Below are 20,056 nucleotides of genomic sequence, written 5' to 3'. Positions count from 1 at the left end.
AAAGTGTGGCATGCTTTGGTATTCAGATCCCTGATCTGATACATTGCACAGCCACTTTTATTGCAATTGCAGTTGTAAAATTTATGCACATCTGGAAATTGAAATGTTAGCTTAGGTAGAGTAGTCTTATAATTGCTGTCCAGTGATTTTTCCACCTGAGCTCTGGATTTATGGAACTTCCCTTAAACTACCATGGTTTTCTTGGCTTCTCTGACTAAAGCTCTCTTTGCCCATTCTTTCAATTTAGGTACAGTGCCATCATTTGGTTTGATTAGTTTTCATTTATGCACACCTTTCACAAATCAAGGCAGGGTCCTGGGTTTAAAAAAGTTGTGAACATTCCAAATATAAAGACCCAACAATTGCAAACTAAGTGCAAAATTTGTTCTTTTAATAAATTTTGCCCACTTCTTTATATAAGAATTATCTATTCTCAATTCCAACCTAAAAGCTTCTCACCTGATTTTCTGAAAGCAGTATGAGTACAGGAGAACTAGATCTGCAAGCTCCTCCCAGATCACAACATTAGCTGACAGTCCCATGTTCATACCTCTACCTGGTGACACTAATCTCTACGAGTAGGTGACCTACCTCCCGTTCCAAATCTGTCTGTGGAGGTGTGTGTGTTTTTGTTTTGTGTGATGCTTGCAGCAGATGTCTCCTCTGCGGTTCCGCTTCGGAGGTCCAGGAAAGGTGAGCTTCTCATGGTTGTCATTTTGAGGTGGGAGAGCAATCATTTCCTTGGACAAGAGTTCCATCCTTATCCCTGCTTCCCGCCTGTTCGGATTAGTTTCTCTCAGTGAGAAAATTTGCATCCAAAACATTAACCCCTGATTTTTTTCCTTCTATATTTCAAACTTTCTTTACATTATCTGGCACCTGCCTCTAACCTTATCTGTATCTTTCCTCTGTGTCCCTCACCGATTGCTGTACAACATTTTATTACAATTGTCAGAAAGCGAAACACTTCTATTGTTGGCTGATTACATCAGGGTGTTTTACCCGCAGATCACCAGAGCAATTAAAATCTGTAAACAAGGCAGCCCATGATGCCTCAGTCCAAACAATGGGGTCCTGTAGGATAGGGAATGTGTTTGAAGGAGAAGTGTGGAAGAGAGAGTTTCTTTCCCTTTGGCTCTCTCAGTTTTTCTTCCTCATTAATTAGGAGAAGCTCCTTGAACCAGACACAGCTGTGTCGATGGGCAGCCTTGTACAATCAAAGTGACACATATTTCAGACACAAGATGAAGTTGTTTACTTTTGTGTAAGACCTCGTGTTATGCTGATGTACTTTGTTTTGCATCACAGCAAAGACAATGTTGGCCCTATTGTGCCAGTTGCAGCTGTTAGGAAGAGAAAAAAGAGCAGCCTACATCAGTTGCTGTGAAGAGAAGAACCTCTCTGCAGATATTCTTGATCCAAACGATCCCAACAAAATTCAAAGAGAAATATGGAAACTGAATTTCCCTGGATGCCGCTGTTTTAGAGCAATTAAGTTATTTGGGATTATCTGAGCCATATGCAATAATTTAAGTATTTATGAGTGTAATTATTCAACCCTTTTTCTGTGATTCCATAGCTCTATAATAGTTTATTGGTCTGTAATTCACTCAACTTTTGAATGAATTACAGACTAGTACTCTGGACTAAGTTGACAGTACTGTCATTATTTAAATAAGCAGCTTATTTACAGCTGAAGATATCTGTAATTCATTGTGGTTAACTGTGTGGTTAAAAATAGTTCTGAAGGTGTTGAAAACACCACCAGCTCCATTTTAGTATTTTAATTTCATTAGACAAAAGGCCTCTTTGTAGTTTTGTGTGAAGACATGTGGAACATGTCATGTATTTGGTGTCAGGATGTGCTCGTATTGCTTCCGCAGTCTCCCCCACCCAGATTTATAAATTACTCAGGAGCTGAGTTTGGGCAGATTGGAGCAGAACAAGATGGAAGGAGGAACCGCAGGAGTATTGCAGTTCAGCATGGTACTGTAATGATGCCAGTCTATGTGGGCCTCACCAGAGGCTATATGCCTTACCAAGATCCTGTTTACCGTCAGCCAAAGAAGCTGCCAGCAACCCATTTCCATAATGCCGCCCGCGGTCTCCTACGGAAACGAATTTCTCTGCGCCGGAGATGCACCATAATGCTCCCTGCTTTGTACCACTCACTTTGCATTCTCTATCTTGTGTTTCCCCCTTTTGTTTCAGTCTGCTTTCCTGCCATTTCTTCTCTCCAGCACCACTTATTCTGTCCTCAGTTTTTTCCACCACACATAGTATTGTATGTAGACAAGAAAATTACATTTTCATCTCATTTGGCCTGAGTACCGTCTTCCATATATGTCATGTGACTACTCTTCTACGATGCATAGTGAGAATGCTCCCACTGTGCATCTCTGCATCTCCTCCAGAGTTATCATGTAAGGTACATTAGTTAAACAAAGGGCAGTATTTTCTACCAAATTATCATTTTTTAGTGTTTTTCTCATGGTGGGCCAGTTTATGTTTTTATCTTTTGTACATGTGGAAGGTACATTTTTTTATATTTGTATTTTGCTGAAAATAATGTGCAAATGATGTATGTTCTTGTGAGTATAACCCATGCATCACAATGTTTGTATCATAGTCTTTCCCATATAAGTCAACTATGTCTGCCCCACTGTGTATTTGAACCTTTGTCTCTGCACAGACACATCTCTGTGTGAGCCTGCCATCCTCAGCTTTTTTTCCCTTGTTCTTTTCTGTCATATGTTTGTGCAGATTTTTTTCAGCTTCAGCCACTTGTGTAGTTGCCATGTTCCTGCGTCTGTACATCAGTGAGCATCTGCTCTTTCAACAAGGTCCCTATGGCCTCAAATGTCAGACCAAGCAGCTGCCAGACAAGTGCATTGTGCAGTAGGCTTGTGTTTCACCTCCTCCCTTCCCTCCACTTCTTGTTCTGTGATGTTAACTGTGATTGAAAGTAAGTAGGCAGCAAGCGGAGAGGGGATGAGGAGAAAGGTCGGATTATTTTTTTAGGGAGTTTTACTTTTCTTTAGAGCCGGCTTGCTCTCTAGGGCTTTTTGGTTAGGTAGGGGAGGGATTGTCCTGTTGGGCATAACATGCTGCTCCCTTTGCCCTCTGGTGTAAAAGTCTACCGCATAGAGACGCCATTTGTATTTTGTTCATATTTGGTCCATGTGCTACTGGATGTCAAGGGAAAATACAGCGTGTGCACAAGTATCTCATATATCTTAATGTCTGAATTTGCTTGTATTTACCTTGTGCAAGTCTCCACATGCATAAGATGAAAGACCACCTCATGTATGAAAAAAAACAATTCCTTGTTTCATTCTTTTACATAGATGGTATGAAGTGGCACTCCATGATGGTTTTAGGTACTTCTAGACTTGTTTCATGCATGTGCTTTTTCTGTGAGCAAGTTGGTACAGGATGGGAGCAGTGAAGCAGAAGTTTGAGGAGGCAGACAGATACTCCCCATAAGGGGTTTAGGGATGAGCAGGCCATGAGACCTGCTCAATGTTGAACTTCCTCCAAAGTTTTTTTCAAATGTTGCTCTTTATTTACCTTCATTCATCTCTCTATAGAATCTGTGCAGTGCTAGTGTTTGACACCACATAGCAGTTTGCAAATTGGCCAAAAATTAGATTTTTGTTTTATCTGACCTGAACACCTTCTGCCACATGTTGCCCTGCATGACTTATGGCAAAGTACAAACAAGACTACATTTGGCTTTGCCAAAGTTGCCCTTTCAGCAGATTGCTCTACCTGAACTGTGGATCTCTGCAGCTCCTCCACAAAGCCCTGGAAAACAATCTTTGCACCTGTCTTACTGCATGTGCATAAGGAGCTGTCACAACTTGCTGGAATATACTTTTATTCAGCTCATACAGGCTTGCACTTGCACTGTAATATTTAAGGCAGCATTGATTCCTTGTTGCACTTCATTGTAAAGAAGGCACAAGATGTCCCTGGATGCAGGTTTCAAAGTACATCTAGGCTTGTTGGATGTATTTCTTATTGTGTGAGCAAGTAGCTGCAGGATGGTAGCAGTGAAGCAGAATTAATCGAGGTCGAAGAGACAGACAGGTACCCCCCCAGGAGGGGCCTGGGGGGCAGCAGGCCAGGGGTAGCCCCTCTAGCTCCCTTCCAGCACACTCTGCTCTGCTTTTAGGCGCTGCTATTGATTTGTCCAGTAGATAAAACCCACAAGTTAGCTTTTCTGCTAAGTACTGCTCTTTTCACCTCTTCTTGCCTATAAACACACACTGGACGTTGGTTTACTTTGATGTCAGATGACATTCCTTTGGCATGCCATATTGTCATTAACACAAAGTAGGGATGAACCATTAGGGGGCACTGTTAGACATTCCTTTCCACACTATAAACCAATCTGGCATACTTTTTCATTTGATTCAACTAATGATGTAGGAAGCTGTGAATGAATAAAAATGGAGGCTCCAGTGGATGAGAAAAAGCACCTTGCTTGTCCATCATTCACTTTCATGCACAGGTACCAGAAAGTAGAATTCTGTGGTAATTCTAGCCTAAATCCTGTTATTGTAAATATCAGTTGAAATTGTTTCTGTATTTTTTTTTTGTATAAAATCAACATTTGCAGTGAAATATAAAGTTTGAACTTGTCAAATGCAGATGGAAGCCGAGGCGACTCTTGATCAGCTTAAGACAGTTCATTTGACTGCCAAGCCTTCGTGTGATCGGAAGTCAGTCAGCACTACCTCAGTGCTAGCTGACAGACGGATGATCCCTGTCTTCAAAAGGCTTCTTTGGTGACACATTAACATGAGCCGAGCTTCCTGGAGGACTCTGAATTCGGAGCTGTCACAGGTGGCAGATGAGATAACGCTACTATGCTGCTCTGCTTGTTTCGTAACATAACCTAACTCATGTTGAGAAGAAAATTGGCACCTGCTTGACATCAATTAAAAAGCTGTTTCTGAGATGAGAGGGAGCGTTGTTGTAACCTGTCTTGTATTTTTAATTAAAACAACCTCCTCTGAGTCATCCTCGGCTTTTTCATGTGTCCGAAGTCAGAACAGGTGTGAAGGTAAAAACAAACAAAAGCAAGACAGGAACGCCACAAGGGTTTTGGGTGTAATATAACTTCCCACGCATAGAGTTGCAGACTGGTTTATCCTTACAAGACATTGTGACATGATTTATCATTTTAATCTGTTCTTAGTTATTCCCCTTGTTTCAAGTTCTGCGTCGTTTTTATGGCAGTGAGCCAAATCTGTTAGTGTATGTCAAAATGGTTCTGTTTTTAAGTGAGAAAATGGAGGCTGTTACCAAAAGTGTCAGACATAAAAGTGATGCCTTGTCAAAGACTTATGCTGTGTGATTCTGAGGATCTAATTGTATTTATCTGTGTCACTGTTGTGCAATAACTTCACATTAGATAAATTAAGATTTAGTAATTGCTAACTGATATGTTTTTTAGTTAGTAATCTAGAAAACCATGCCACATCAGATGACAACATTTAAATATTATTTTTAACAATTTTATTTGCCTTCTATAGTGAAGGCAGTTTTATTCTTCACATTTCGTTGTGCAATTCAGGGCTACATAATATTAGAAAAACTTGCAACATGTGCTAATGTTGTCGAAGGTTGAGATAATTATATGACTAGCACTCCATGAACAAATTAATTTGTAGAGGAATTGGATGATTTTTTTATAAAGTACATTGAGAAGACATTTATTGGGATACACATAAATTGAATTTAAAAGCATTAGAATCATCTTTTTTCAAGTTCATAGGTCCCACATAATGAGTAGTCTGTGCTGCTATATCAAAAGAATTCTTTCATCTAAACATAGTTTTTTATTAGAAAAGGGTTGAGTCTGAACAGTTTACTCTTTGGAATAACTGACAGCTACAAAACTAACAATACAAGATACCCTTAACTTGCACACAAAGTAGTTTTGGTAACTACCAGTATCATTTACCTCCAACATGAACAAGGAGGACAGAGACAAGTTGCAGAAACAAATGTTCCAGACTGTGGGGTTTGCAGTTGTCTGGGCCTGGTCCAGGCCCTGTTCATCTCAACCTCTGTTGGCAGTCATATACGCACTACACACACTATGCTCTGATTTAACCAGCGGCAGAGTCCCTGCCAGCCCCCACTCACTCTCATCAAAGATTCATAAAGGCAAGGTTCTCAATGATTTTCTGTCTCTTCCCGTATTCACAGCTTGTTGTCCTCACCCTCCCCGTCTCCTGCCAGTCAGGCAGCGGAAGTCAAGCGGAATTATGGCTGAATTGGCCGCTGGCTCCCACTGTGCAAGTGTGTTTTTGTGAAGTGTGTGTATGGGAGTAGGCTTTAGGTGAAGATGCACAGGTAGGAGCACATGCACAGAAGGGCAAGGGGACAAATGGGCAGTGACATGTTGATGTTGTACTAAAAATGTTGAATCCCTTGTGAGGGTAGTGAAGTCAGACTCCACCTCCTCTTGTCATTGCCTCACGCACTCCTTCCGCTGTTCTTTGTCTTCCCCCTGAACCCCTGAGCCTCGTGTGTTGTGGCAGCTTCCACTCTGGATCTAAAACTAGCTCAATCAGAGCCCCTGTTACCAGGCCCAGGGCATGCCATCTGTAGCCCTCGGAGTCCTTCCGTTAGTATGTGTGTGTCAATGTGTGTTTGGCGCCATATATTTATTTGTGTGTGTGTCCGTTTGCACCCAAGTTTCAACGCATGGGTGTGTGTTTGTGCGTGAACCCAAACCACCGTGCCTCAGCCTGTTAGTCTTGCTGCTTACTGGGCTTAGCCAGATGAGGGCCACTCAGCCCGGATCTAATTCCTTCGGCTCTGGCAGCACTTCACTCCTGGCTCTTTTCGCCTCTCGAGCGTGCATCTGTGACCTTGGCTGACATCAGAGGGGGTTAAACTGTGGACTTGGAGATGCAACCAGAGTGATTGAGTTGTAAGCTAGTTTTTGGATCAGAGCTTCCACACAGCCATCTGGGTTTTATGTGGGGCTCAGAAAGAGGTTATCCCTCTCTTACTCCCCACAGCTGACCCTGGATCAGTTGCAACGCCAGAGAATTTAGCAAGAACCATCCTCGCTGGGATAGGTAGGGCAGAGTGGGGATGTTTTTGGAGAGGGAAAATCGTTGAGACAGGAAACTAATAAAGAGTTGATCTGTTACCACTTGACTTGTAATCCTCTGTTTTCATTACGCTGAATGCTTATTTTGGCTTTTGTCGTCTTGTTGTCTCTGTGGCAAACAGACTAAGCCTCTGTAACCAACTTTGACTTTTTTTTTTTGACAACAACTAGGGTCAGCTTTCTCACATCAGTATTTTCATAATAAAGGGTGGTGAAACATGATTCTCAGGTATAGTGAGTTGCTTTTGTTTGATGTTTGTTTTGGCATCAAATCTTGTTAATATTCATAGCTGATAGAAAACCTAGTCACTAGAAAGAGCTTATATTTTTGCCCCACAAATACATTTCACATATAAAATGAGAATTCATAGAAATTTTGATTTTCTTTTAGTGTACTTTTAATTGATGTGCTGCCTATGCCTATGCAATGTTTTTTTATGTTGCTGTTGACTCTTAACCATCTAGCTTTATTTTATTTTTACATCCTATTTTTCACAGGTATATTTTTTGATTATACACTTTTATGTAAACTGATTTTCTTTCCCAGAATGCAACAAGATCTCACACTTTGAAAGTCCTGACAACCAGTATGTTGTTGCTGTCACATGATATTGCCTGTTAAAGTTAATGTAAAGTATTAGTCAGAGTCCTGGCAAATTGACGTGAATGTTTTATCTATCTTTGACTCTTTTGAAACAATAGAGGAATTTGTTCTTGTGTTGACAAAGTTGACTAAAAGTAGGTTTCTCAAGCTGACCTGTTGATTCCATTCTTTTGGATCCTTAGCATTAAATAAATATTGTGCTAGAGGTAGATTTTTATTCAGAATCTTTAAATATCATAATTTTAAAAAGGATTTAAAGAGTTTGTTACTGTTTTTACTATGTTGATTTAAATGTTAAAATATTTCTTTAAAAATGATAAGCTGGTTCTAAGGACAAAATAAAGAGAATTTAATTTTATAGGCAGACTAGATTTGGCAGTTGGTAAAAATATTTATGTCAGCCATTAGAGACTTGAGATGTGACAAAGACTTTGGGAAAAAGACTTGAGTATTCACTACACTGAATAAAAGGAATGGGGCTCTCAGTTAGTTAACTTGTTGCATGTAATTGAATTAACGTAAAAGTAAGTATTTACGTTAGGCTTAAATACTTACTTTGATGTACTGTATCTATAATATTTAAAATAATTACAAATCTTATCTCGTTCTCATAAGCTTAACATCATGTATTGCCTTGTCTCAGAAAGCTCATTGTATTGCATAATGCCTTACAGCATTGGCATTGGGAGTTGTTGTGCTGTATAATGCATGACGTGTTGTGTGGTTTCTTTCTGCTACATTTGACTCAGTAATCTACTTTCTTGGCTGTTTACTTTTGTTCCGTTTCAAGTTGGGTTTTTTTTTTTTTAGCTCGACTAAAGTTATTTTTGTTCCTCCACTTCCCTACCTGGTAGGTCTACTGTTTGGATCCGCCATCTAATGTGAATTATTACAATTAAAGTACCCTTAAAACCACACACCAAGTCAACTGAATAGCCAGGTATTCATTCCATGACTCACTTCATTAGACTTTTGAATGGTGTTTGGTGCAGTGCCTTAGGGCCTAACTTGACTGCTCTTCCAAACAAATTGCTGGGTGTTCACAACGGTTTTTTTTCTTTCGTTTTTTAATGCAGAGACCCCTTTGATTACACTATTTACTTAATAGGGTGAAAAAAAACTTGTGTTCTCGCAGCAGGAGTACCTGGTGATGCAGAAGTTCAAACACCTGGCAGAAAGCCCTACTCTGGCACGAACGCACAGTTCATGCATGACTGCACACACATTCTGTGCTATGCTTGAGTGAACTTGGGACTTTGTCTATTGTTGCTTTTCTGAGGAAGTAAAGCATCAGTAGGATTTTGTCTTGCAGATTAAACAGAGAAGGTAAAGGTAGTTTTGTTGTTGACTTCTTGCAGATGCAAACATGTGAACATTTTCTCGAACAGCACCACTCCTTTGTTTGTTGAACAGACAAAGATTAAAAGAGCTTTAACTGAATCTAATGCTGCACCTAAAATGACAGGATGGCAATATTTACCTGATTATTTAACAATAACTTTTAAATGTCTATGTTTGTTTTGCTTTATTACCAAGAGGTTTTTGGATGGTCATATTAGACCTTCTGCCTACACCCATCCAATTAATGAGCTCCATAATTTGCAACCACCTCATCGAGAAGGAAGTCATATATTGACAAAGCCTATGATAGGATCTCAAGGAGTGTCAGCAATAAAGTGACTACTTGTATGCTGTTTAAATAAAATGTCATGTTGATTCAAAGTAGTTTCCTGCTATTGGAGACTGTGCTGTTTGTTCCCATGCTTTGTTTAAAGGAAAACAGAACCTTTGCTGTATGTCACTCTGTCTTTCTTGTAAAGCAGTTTAATACACACATTTCTGAAACCTGATATCTGTTTTGCAACAGTTTAAAGCTTCTGTCTCACAGTTTGCTTTACATAAAGGCTTAAGAACTTAACACCACATCCCCTGCAGCTACAAGGATGACTTGTATCTTGTCTATTTAAGATACAATACACTATAATTAGTTAAGTTAGCTCGACCCCTCTATTGTTGCTTGAAGACAGGTGGGAATTGTGCCGTTGTTAGATCGAACTTATCGTGTGACTGCGGTCAGGTATTGTCCAGTAACTGGACTGGGTTGCTATAGCAGCACACCACATCCATCACCAGCGTTATTGCACTGTTCAGATGATGCCCACAAGGCCTAGAGGATCTGAGCAACAAGGGGAAGAGAAGGATAAAATATAAAAAGATATATTGTTTTACAATATCACTCCCATAATAACTTTTCACTGCAAATGCATTAAATCAGCATAAGAAATAGAGTTAGTCCTCCCTTTGCCACATTAACCATGTTCTTGATCAAGCCTCTTTGCTAACGAAAGATTTGCAGCCTGTGTAATTCTAAGCTGGGAAAAGCTTAATCACTCTCAGGATTGTAACCCTTTTTACCCTTACCATCAAGTCTTCCTATTGCTCCACTTTCTCCCTAGGGGTTTTATAAATGAACGTCATCCGGAGAAACCTCAGTGTCTGGTCGGAACAGAGTTTAATTAGTTTTGTCTGTTTACATACAAATGTTTCATTGTGGTATTTTGTCACGTTCGCATGCTGAGTAGAGCCAGGCGCCCATCGCTGTACAAATATGCTACATGAAACTTTCTTTTAAATTGTCTTTATTTTCGTTTTCCTTCTTCTGTAAGATATGTGTTCTACTTGAATAACTCTTCAGCCAGATTCAGGTGGCTAGAAGGCCAAAAGTCACAATCATTCTCATTCTTACCTGGTCAACCTTGAACACAAACACTCAAACTGTCTCTCTTTCAGCCTTAGGGGTTGATCTGTCTCTCCTCCCCTTGCTGAAAAAGTAAACTGCCAGGAGGACCCTATCTATTTGTCCTCTTTCTGCCTTCGTTTTTTATTAGAACCTGATTGCATTTGAACAATAGTTGTCCTCTCATAAATTTTGCGCCTGTGTTGACATTAGGCCACATTCCATCCAGTACCCTCAGGAGGAGAAAGAGCAGGCCAGGGTGTTTGGTAATTTGTTACGCTGTTAAGCACCTAATAGACGTCCACCTGGTTTTTGAGAGCAGTAGCAACAGTTTAGGAGCTCCCCTCCTTTGCACTTCCAGGCTGCAAGTGTTTTATTGCCTTCAATTATGAAGGCTGACTTTAGCGTCTACCTGGGTTTTGTGTGTGTGTGGTTTTTTTCTATTACATCTGGTTCATCCAGCTCCAGACAGGGCAGAGAGCCAGGCCACATCAAACACTCTCGGTGTAAAACAGGCGAGGACTGTGAAGGTATAACAAAACTTCTGTGATTTTGCCGTAGACTCCCTTGTTACCCACAGTCCTGGGTTTGAAGCTAGCTTCAGATGCCAATAACGAACCTTATTTGTTTCATGTGGTTTAATGAGCAATATAGACTGCAGCTGGCAAAGGGGAGACCTCACAGAGTCTTAGGAAGAGGCTACCCCACCCACAGGTACCCATACACTTCGACAGAATCATTGTTCCCAGCAGCAGCGCAGTCAGAAGTAGCACGTGGGTGGAGTGGTGGGGGTTTTAAACAAGCCCTCTTACTAATGCCCCTTTTTGCGGTTACCGCAACCATTAATTAAAGGGGAAAAAAAGAGTGCATCAGATGTTGGTTTTATTAGCCAAGGCTCCTTAGAGGGACTCAAAAAGAAAGGAACATATGTCACGCATTTGATCATGCCCCCTCCCTCTCTGGTTCCCTCACCATACTTGCCCACCTCACACACAAAATGTACAGTCAGCAGCCGTCTGCAGACACAATAGCATTTGCTTGATCTTAAGGAAACTGTTAAAAGCTAACCCTGCTCACGCCTTAGTTTCTGCTGGCTGGTTCATATTCTCCACTACTTCACATTTGAAGCTATATATATATGGTAATATATGATAAAATTTAAATGTAAAGGTTTGTGTGTCAATCTAATGCCTTCAATAATGACAAAAAATGGGGTTCAACATGACTTTTTGAGTTCTGGCTGGCATAGGCTGAGATTCAAACCTTAAAAGTACATGGGTTCTGCTCTCTGGATCTCTGTCTTTTATCTTGCACAATACTAAGATTAGTACCTGGATTAGAACCAATCAACCTGTCTGTCTTTCACCCATTAAAACTTTAACTGCCTAAAATAAAAGGCAGATGTGCTAAATCACTAATTTTGTACACAACGTTGCATGCATACTAAAAGTACATAGATAATATACTTCTTTCATTCTCATTTTCCCTTGGAGCATGATTGCATGCCTAGCTTCAGGGACACGCTGATTTATGAGACACATGCCTGTTTTTTCATGACTTGTTTGATTGCATTCTCAGCTCTCAGGCACTCAGGCTGCCAAAACCATAAAAGTTCACACCTGCGCAAAATTTCTTGCGAGTCAGATGAAACAGGCAGAGCATGAGGAAGCAGGTGATCTAAGGTATTTCACTTCCCTTGATCAGCACAGGCATGTAATACAGATGAAAAAGTGGCAAGGCTGATTGATTGATGTTCAGTATACTTTTGTACAAGTTTTATCTTTTGGGGTGGTTAAGTTCATAGACAGGGAAGGACACATACTTTTGAAATGGTTCTTTGTTCAGTGTTGATATTGCTCTCTGTTGGTGTCCTTTAATGTACTGTGTACAAAATACACCACTCATGTAGCTATAGTTACATATTTAAAGTCTAATATTTCTTTTTTTAATCTGTTCTGATCTTCATAAAACATACTTTCATTGAAGTTAGGCAAGGGTAGGAGTGAGATTCTCACAGTAACAAAACCCTGAAAATGTTTCTTGATAACCACACAAAACTCTTAAACAAGCTGTGTGATAGTTTTTATTCAAACCACAAAAAGTAATACTTATTTGTTGCTGTTACAAAAGTTAATATATGCATTTTTTATTATTTACAGTTAAAGTTTTCAACACATTTTACCATCATTTTCCATACGCACTGAATCATTGCAGAGTCATGTAGGGGCTGCTGCCTCTCTACAGTCTTCAGTGGATAAGATTCAGGGTTCCATAACATTAATTTATAGTCAGGAATAGAGTTAGACAACACGGGCAAATGTGTCAAGAATCATAAAATTCTTGACACTTATATTATTTTTTTTCAGTGAAGTATGATTAAAAGGAAGAATTTGATTTTACTTAAATATAAGTTGAGAAATTGTCAAAAGTTGGTGTAAGCCCACGCTTTTTTTTTTCATTGTTTTTTTTGGGGGGGGGTTTACAGATAAACATTGTGGAAAATTTAATCAACATGTAGAGTGAATGGCTACTGAGTTTAGTAGATGTTTAATTAAATTCAAATGCATACCAGCTGTACTTTCAAACAAAAAAAATGACCTCATCAACCACACTCCTGTAGTTTCCACCCTGTAACTTTCCAGTCAGTCAGCTTTCTTTCTTGCAGACAATAGCAATGTTTAGTTACCAGCACCGAGACAAATAAGGGAGTGCTATGCTAAATTTGTTAATGAAACTATGTCAAAACTTAAGTAGCAATTAGACAGAGGAATTAATGGAGTCCAAAACACAGATACTGAAAAATATTTCTAAATTATTTTTAAATGCTTTATGTGTAATTTATCACATAAAGCAGGACCATGTATTGCCTGGTTGTTTAGTATACCCCACATTGCAGCCAGGTGCATTCCCTCATCCTCTTCCTGGGACAACAAGCGTTGCTTTAACTTTTTTGCCTCCACTTTCCTTTTTCTTTCTTTGACTTTTGTAAAGAGCAACACATCATTTTGGCATTTTGTGTGATGATGTTCTGAGTCAGGAAGCCCACGCACTGTAGTCCCTTGTGATTACAAAAAACCTTCTGTAGCAATAATGCAATAAGCGTTGTCTCCTATCTACATTCTCTTGGTTATTTTTCACTTTGCCTGACACAATTGTGCATTTATCAGTGTAATTGCTTGAGTCGGAAGCACTGATGTTGTCTATTAGGCGAATTTCTACCCTGTTAAGAGCGTAGAACCTTTTAATGTATGACCCTGCTTGAGTGTACTCCTACACAATTACACACCAACCAGAGATTGAAAGTACTGATGATGCTGGTGATTGGGCTGGTCAGGATGGTTGTGATCTGATGGCAGGGATGATATTGGACCACCCTTCACTCTTCTGACAAGCCTTTCAGATGGACTCAGAGAGCAAAACAACAAAGTGAAACTGAGGTTAATCATTTTATTTACTCAGTTTTCTCTCCCCCCTTTTTTCCTCTCCTTCCTTTATTCAACCAAGTGATGGAGCTCGAACCATGGAGTGCAGGGGGAGGAAATCGATAGGGAGCGCATTACAGTAAAACGTATTGATTAGGAGACCGTGAGCAGTGTGTTGGTCGTAGAGATGGTGGAATGATGCAATGCTTAAAGGAATTTATCCTTTGACTTTTACATTAACCTTTTATTGACTGCTTTGCCTGTCCATAATTAACACTCACTTTAGCTAAAGTGGTTAGTTTGAGCGCAAAGGGGCTCGGGCCCTTATTACAGCAAGGGCCGTGGAGCTACTGCCCCAGCCGCAGTTCAAGTGCACTGTGCTGCACGGAGGTACAGGCCTCTGTGGAATAGAGGCGATGGAGTCCTAGATACCTTTCGCATTAGCATACCATTTGAGCAGGGGCCTGCCAGGCTATAAGGTTTCAGGGCAAATTGAAATGAGTGATTGTATTGCCAATCTCTCTTGACCGAGCGCCAGATGGGATAGTTAGGCCCATATCTGTCTGGGGTTAATCCATTGGAACAGCCTGGACTCACAAACACATTCTCTACCTCCTTTAAAGCCCTCCCTTTCCCAACACCACTGAACACACACATGCACGCCTCTTTGTCTTTGACCTTAACTTTAAGGTGGACTGCTCTGCCAGGGGAAAGTCTTTCGGAGGGCCTTGTTTGTACTCCACTGTGGCTTACACAGAATATCTTGTGAGAGCCCTGGAGAGCTTAAGGCACCTCGCCCGGTATTGACTTTTTGTTTGGTTCCATTTTAGCAGTCAGAGGACGGTACTCAGGGAAACAGTGGTAGATTGTGTAAAAGTGTGTGCTGAATTACCTTCACTATATTATCTTTGATAGTCCTCCAGCAGCTATATCTTTTATATCTCCGGTAAACCAGGAGCCTTCTGTTTGCGTACAAATGTTGCAAGATCCCTTGTCAAATAAATGCAGCAGCTCTGTTGAAGGTGGCCAGTCGGGGTTTCACGCTATGTAGCCTTTCATTATGACTCAGGGCAGCCGAAAAAGGCTGTTCTTTCATAGCTCTGCTGCATGAATACTTAATCAGACCAAATCAAAAGCATGGCTTCCTCTGGCCTGTGGTGTCCATAAGCCGATGTCAGCAGAATTGCACGGTGTGTATGTGTGTTTGCTGTCTAGGTCAGTTTGCACTCACACATTGCAGAGATCAGTATGCCATCCATGTCTTCATCTTCCCTCTCTGAAGTGGTGCTTCCTTTAATTCGCACCCTAAATAAATGATGAGAACATTTAAACACACGGCTCGTCGCAAAGCCCCAAGGTCGCTTAATCGTATTATTTATGAAGTGATGTGCTACATAATGGTACTTAGTGCATGTTAACAGATGCTATTATCAGGCCCTGATCCAGAACGCCAAAAGATATATTGGACAGTGGATGTTAATGCTGCTCCTCACCACCGTAATGCAGCAGCCGTTTAAATGGCTAACCGCACCAAAAATGCAGCACTTAGGCTAAGAGCCAGTTGAACATTAAGTGGCTCTGGAGAAAATATATTACAACAAATTGTGGCAGCCCCCTGCTGTCCCCTAACAACTTTAACATCCCCTCATCCCATCCATAACTGACCCCCATATCTTTCTCTTGGTCTCCTTCATGCCCTCCGCTCAGTCAGTGGCCACAAGGTGGTGGTGGTGGTTGGGCGTCTGTGGATTGGGTAAAGAGATATGACAGACGGTGGCATAATGACTGAGTGGGGAATATAGCTGGCCTTGTGGCTCAGGAAGCACACACTACACAGGGAACATACAAAATGCCATATCCAGCTTCTCCCTGTTGCACCTCCAGGTCAGGGGTCACTCTCGTCTGTCAGGAGGAAGAGGGAGGGCAGATTTACAGTGACAGCAGAGAGCACAACAGAGTCACATCAGTAAATATTTACACAGGTCTGACAAAAGATGTGGCCGAGGTCTGTGGGGGTTCAACATACTGTGGAAATTACAGATGACCTCCAATTATTAATCACACAACAATCATGCTGTTACACGAAGAGGCTGGGTTTCTCACTGCAGCAACAAAGAGTGATGTTCTTATGAAAGCATCCTGCTGTGTGGGGCTCTTTGTGAGTGTGAAATGAACAGGGCATTAATCATAATGCATGATATCATGTCTTATCACTTTTATGCTGTCACAGGCATTCATCGCTTGAGAAAATATGTTCTGACATCACTTTTCCTATTTGTCTCAGCTATGTTTGGTTCTGGGAGCTTTTCTGGCTTGAAAGTATGTCAGTATTGCCAAAAACAGTTCAAGACAAGTGCAGGAAATTAAAATGCTTACAGTCTCTTTTATACAAGAGAGACAAAGACAAACTCCTAAGCTGCAAGTGAGATAGAACACTCTCCATTACTGTTATTGAACACAGAAACAGAAAGTCTTCCAAGTCTGTTGCTCTGATGTGTGTTTCTTCCAATTAGTTCTGATGGCAGGGAGGAGTTAATGGCTTTGTGTGTTTCCTGTGTCCTCTCGCCTCAGGTGCCACTCGAGTCTGGCGCAGACGTTACCCCCCGAGGAGGCCCCAGTGGACCGACCCTTCTGGGGTGTGGATGACCCCGGCATGCCTCTGCCCTTTGATCTGGCTGATATCATCAGCAGAGTGGAGTCACTGCTGTGGAGGTGGGCCCAAAATAAATGTACACACTAACCGAATAAGTATATTTTTAATGATGGGCAAAATTGCTTGCGTCATCTTTTATTGCAGTAGCATAGTTTCACACAAAAAATAAGAAATCCAACATTTGAGTGCATTTATTCAGTTGGGAAGACAATCTAATCTTGGAAACCTTTTTAGTGGCAAGGTATCCATGTAGAAAAAAATCTTAAACATTTGTTTGACTGTAACTGGAGTCAGGTTGGATCAGTTCTTCTCACACACCTGCAGCCTCCAGTCTTCACCTTCTCCAACACTAACAGATCTTTGTGCTTACTCTGTCTGCCAACTGACCACAACTAGAAAAGAAAAGAAGTGTATGTGTTGGTGAGTATCTCATTGAAATTTTGAGGGTGGATAATACACCAATTCAGCATCCATTCACTCAAGTGCTTGGCCTGTTTATTTAACACTTTTCTATAAGTTAATAGACCAGTATTATTATTCAGTGTTTTACATAAATACATGCACACAGACACGCAATAACTGATGCGATTATTTTTAGAGCAGTTTGTGAACCGTCAGTCATGAAATCGAGACCTAAATATACATGTGGAGCACACTATGTGGGAACAGCTGAAAGGCTTGCTCAAGGCATAAGCAACACAAATGGCCATTTATGGTCATTATGAAGACCCAAAAGAACAATTTAAATAAAAAACTAAAATCAAGTACTAGTCTTAGCAGCACTATTTCACTCTTTGCAGAGATTCCTACAGCCGTAAAAGTTTACACACCAGCTTCAAAATGTGAACAAAAATATGTTTGATAAGATTCAAAAGTTGAGTTCATTTTGTGCAAATGGAGCCAGTTCAAAAGTCCTCTACTGTCCTGTTGTCTATTTGATGTTTATCTATTTCTCTTTGTTTTCAAATTACATTACAACCAAAACAAAAAAATGCACTCCGTTATAGAGGAAAATAATGCATGGCTGTGAAAACATTTTTTTCAAATAAAATTTGTATTTGTACCCGACCCCAACAATAAGACAAACATTTTTAGAACTATCTTTCTCTCCATTTACAGTTTTTCTTTGTATGGCTCCCTATCAACTTTGCACATCCTAGTGACTCAATATTTGCAAACTCTTCTTTGATCAAACAAAATTGAGCTCATTCTATGGTTTTGTAAGAAAATGTGCATCCACTGTTGTTTTAAACTATAATTGGGAACTTAATAAATTCAATGATTCCATGTTCAGCCTTAGCCTTTGACATGAATAAATACCAGAAAAAATGAGAATATTTTTAATGTTTTCATATTTATTGTTTTGTTTCTGTTTTATTAGGATGTGAAGGACAGATAAAGGAACTAAGGATGAAAGAAATCAACCCACCAGCTTCTCTGAATGGTCCCCACTTCAGTTTGAGGAGACTGACCACTGATGGTGGAATCCAACCATCCATCATGGTTGGATTCCTTGTGATTGGGGCATCTACGTCCTTCCCTTCTCTTTCACCCACTGCTATCCCTGCCGATATTGGCATTCCGGTCACTCCAACTTGGATTTGTCTGGGAGCAAAAACCAGACCACCACCTTATGTCCAGAGTAGTGCTTCAGTAACATGCTAACAACGCAAAGCTTAGCATTGAGCTACTAGTATCACAACGGTCTAACAAAACATATGTGGAAGCTACATTTCAGTGTTAGCATACATTGTGTAACTATTTATTATTTCTGTGTACTCTGTTGCTTAATCTCATGTAATCCAAACATGCTTTTATCAATGGATTGACTCCTTGGTAGTCACAGTACAGTACATCCATATATGCTTTCTGCTTGTCTCACAGTGTTATGATACAGTATAGATTGGTAAGAAAACTCACTTTGGTCACATGGTATCGCAATCTTCACTTGTGTATAGTGTAACCCCGTTTAATTGTGTTTCGAAGTGGAATGAGCCTGAAGAGACCAAAGAGAGACTATGATAAGAAAGTTCTGAATGTCATCCGGTGGAAAACATGAAGAACGTGTCGTGTTTGTGGTGCAGTGGCGTGGTTGTGCCATTTTGCTTTGCGAATGTACTTTGCGTGTGTGGGCGTGTGCATGCGTGCGTGTGTACATTTACCAATGCGACTATCCATGTGATCGGTTGTTGACTTGTGTGTGTGGGGTTTTTTTGTGCACATTCTCTTCCCCACATGCCTACAAAAAGGCGTGAATGTGATAGTGTGTGTGAGCCCTGCAGGACGCCTGCTAGTTGTTTGTTCTTAAAGACGAAGAAACGGGGACCTGCCGAAGAGCTCCTTCTTCCTCTGCTATGATGAAAGGCAGCTCTGATAGAATGACCCGGAACACAACCGCCGTTTCTCATAATTACAGCTGTTCAGTCGCTTTTAATTACTCTTAAAGCGTGTAGAGCACCACGTTCCCCTGTAATGCTGCGGGCCATCCGAGAGAGCGAGGGAAAGATCCGGAGCTTCTGACAAAATCCACTTTCAGAAAAGCTGCAAAACGGGTTGAGGAAGAGGGCCGACCTCAAAGTGATTTAGCGACTCAGCTAGTTTTATTTCTCTCTCTATCTAATTCATGATGCTGTTTGCTATTAAAAATGCAAAATGCACTCCTTTTTTTACTTCTAAGGTTTTTTCCAAGATGTTACTGGTTGCCAAACGCTGTTCTTCTTACTCCTTCTCTTTCAGCGCTTTTTGTTGTTTGTTATTGTCGGGGAGATTGTTTTGTAGATCAGCAGCGGTGTTGACTTGTTTGAATCACTCTGTGCTCCCAGCGCCTCAGCTTGTATGTCTGAAGCAGTAGGAATGGCAGTAAATAAAAAAGAAATGTGTTTTATCCAATCGCCTGAGTCCTTCTCATTTTTTGAAAGTTGTATTCCTCCCCGATACAGCACACAGGTACAAACTGCTCATTACAAATTAAGTGCAGACATAACAAATTGTGTTTCCAATCATATTTCCTAACTTAAATCTTTTGAAACCAATACTTGTAGGAGTTAACAAATTTATGTAGGCTTAGCCGATAAAGGATAACATTAGAACAATGTAGCTTGTGTGCAAAAAAAAAGTCTTAAGTTAGGATAAATTGGAAGTACGCCTCTGTATCTGGTGCATTTTTGGTTTTTCTTTGTAGTAAGGAACTAGAGTTGATTAGGGAATGTAGAAATTGCAGAGATGTACTTAATTAAAATAAGTCAAAAGAATGAGGAGACTAATCCTGGAAGAACATGTCTTAAAAATGTGCTCAAGTAAATGTGAATACACTATTGTATTTTTATGGAGTTTATATGGTTTTGATTTGTCAGTGTGCTGCTAACATTCTTGTGCAGCTCTCGCTTGAAAAATAAATTCAATGACACATACCTGGTTAAGTAAAGGTTACGGTCACTGTACTTTGTGTTTGTCTATTGTAACAGGAAGAAATCTGTAAAAGTTAAAGGGATGTGAAGACTTT

The 20,056-nt window shown here is 40.4% G+C and overlaps 1 protein-coding gene across 1 annotated transcript in view; it reads left to right on the top strand.

Moving 5' to 3' along the window:
* The window catches only part of fto (FTO alpha-ketoglutarate dependent dioxygenase), a 142,064-nt gene extending 122,626 nt beyond the window's left edge, over window positions 1-19,438 (top strand). Inside the window, 2 exon segments of the mRNA XM_044139077.1 lie at window positions 16,473-16,613; window positions 17,936-19,438. Coding sequence (XP_043995012.1) covers window positions 16,473-16,613; window positions 17,936-17,942 — 148 coding nt within the window. The 3' untranslated portion in view covers window positions 17,943-19,438.
* The last annotated feature ends 618 nt before the right edge of the window (window positions 19,439-20,056 follow it).

The sequence above is a fragment of the Gambusia affinis genome, linkage group LG02, assembly GCF_019740435.1.
Source record: "Gambusia affinis linkage group LG02, SWU_Gaff_1.0, whole genome shotgun sequence".
Taxonomy (NCBI): Eukaryota; Metazoa; Chordata; class Actinopteri; order Cyprinodontiformes; family Poeciliidae; genus Gambusia; species Gambusia affinis.
Note: the sequence above shows the minus strand (reverse complement) of the source record. Positions and strands in the feature narration are given on the sequence as shown.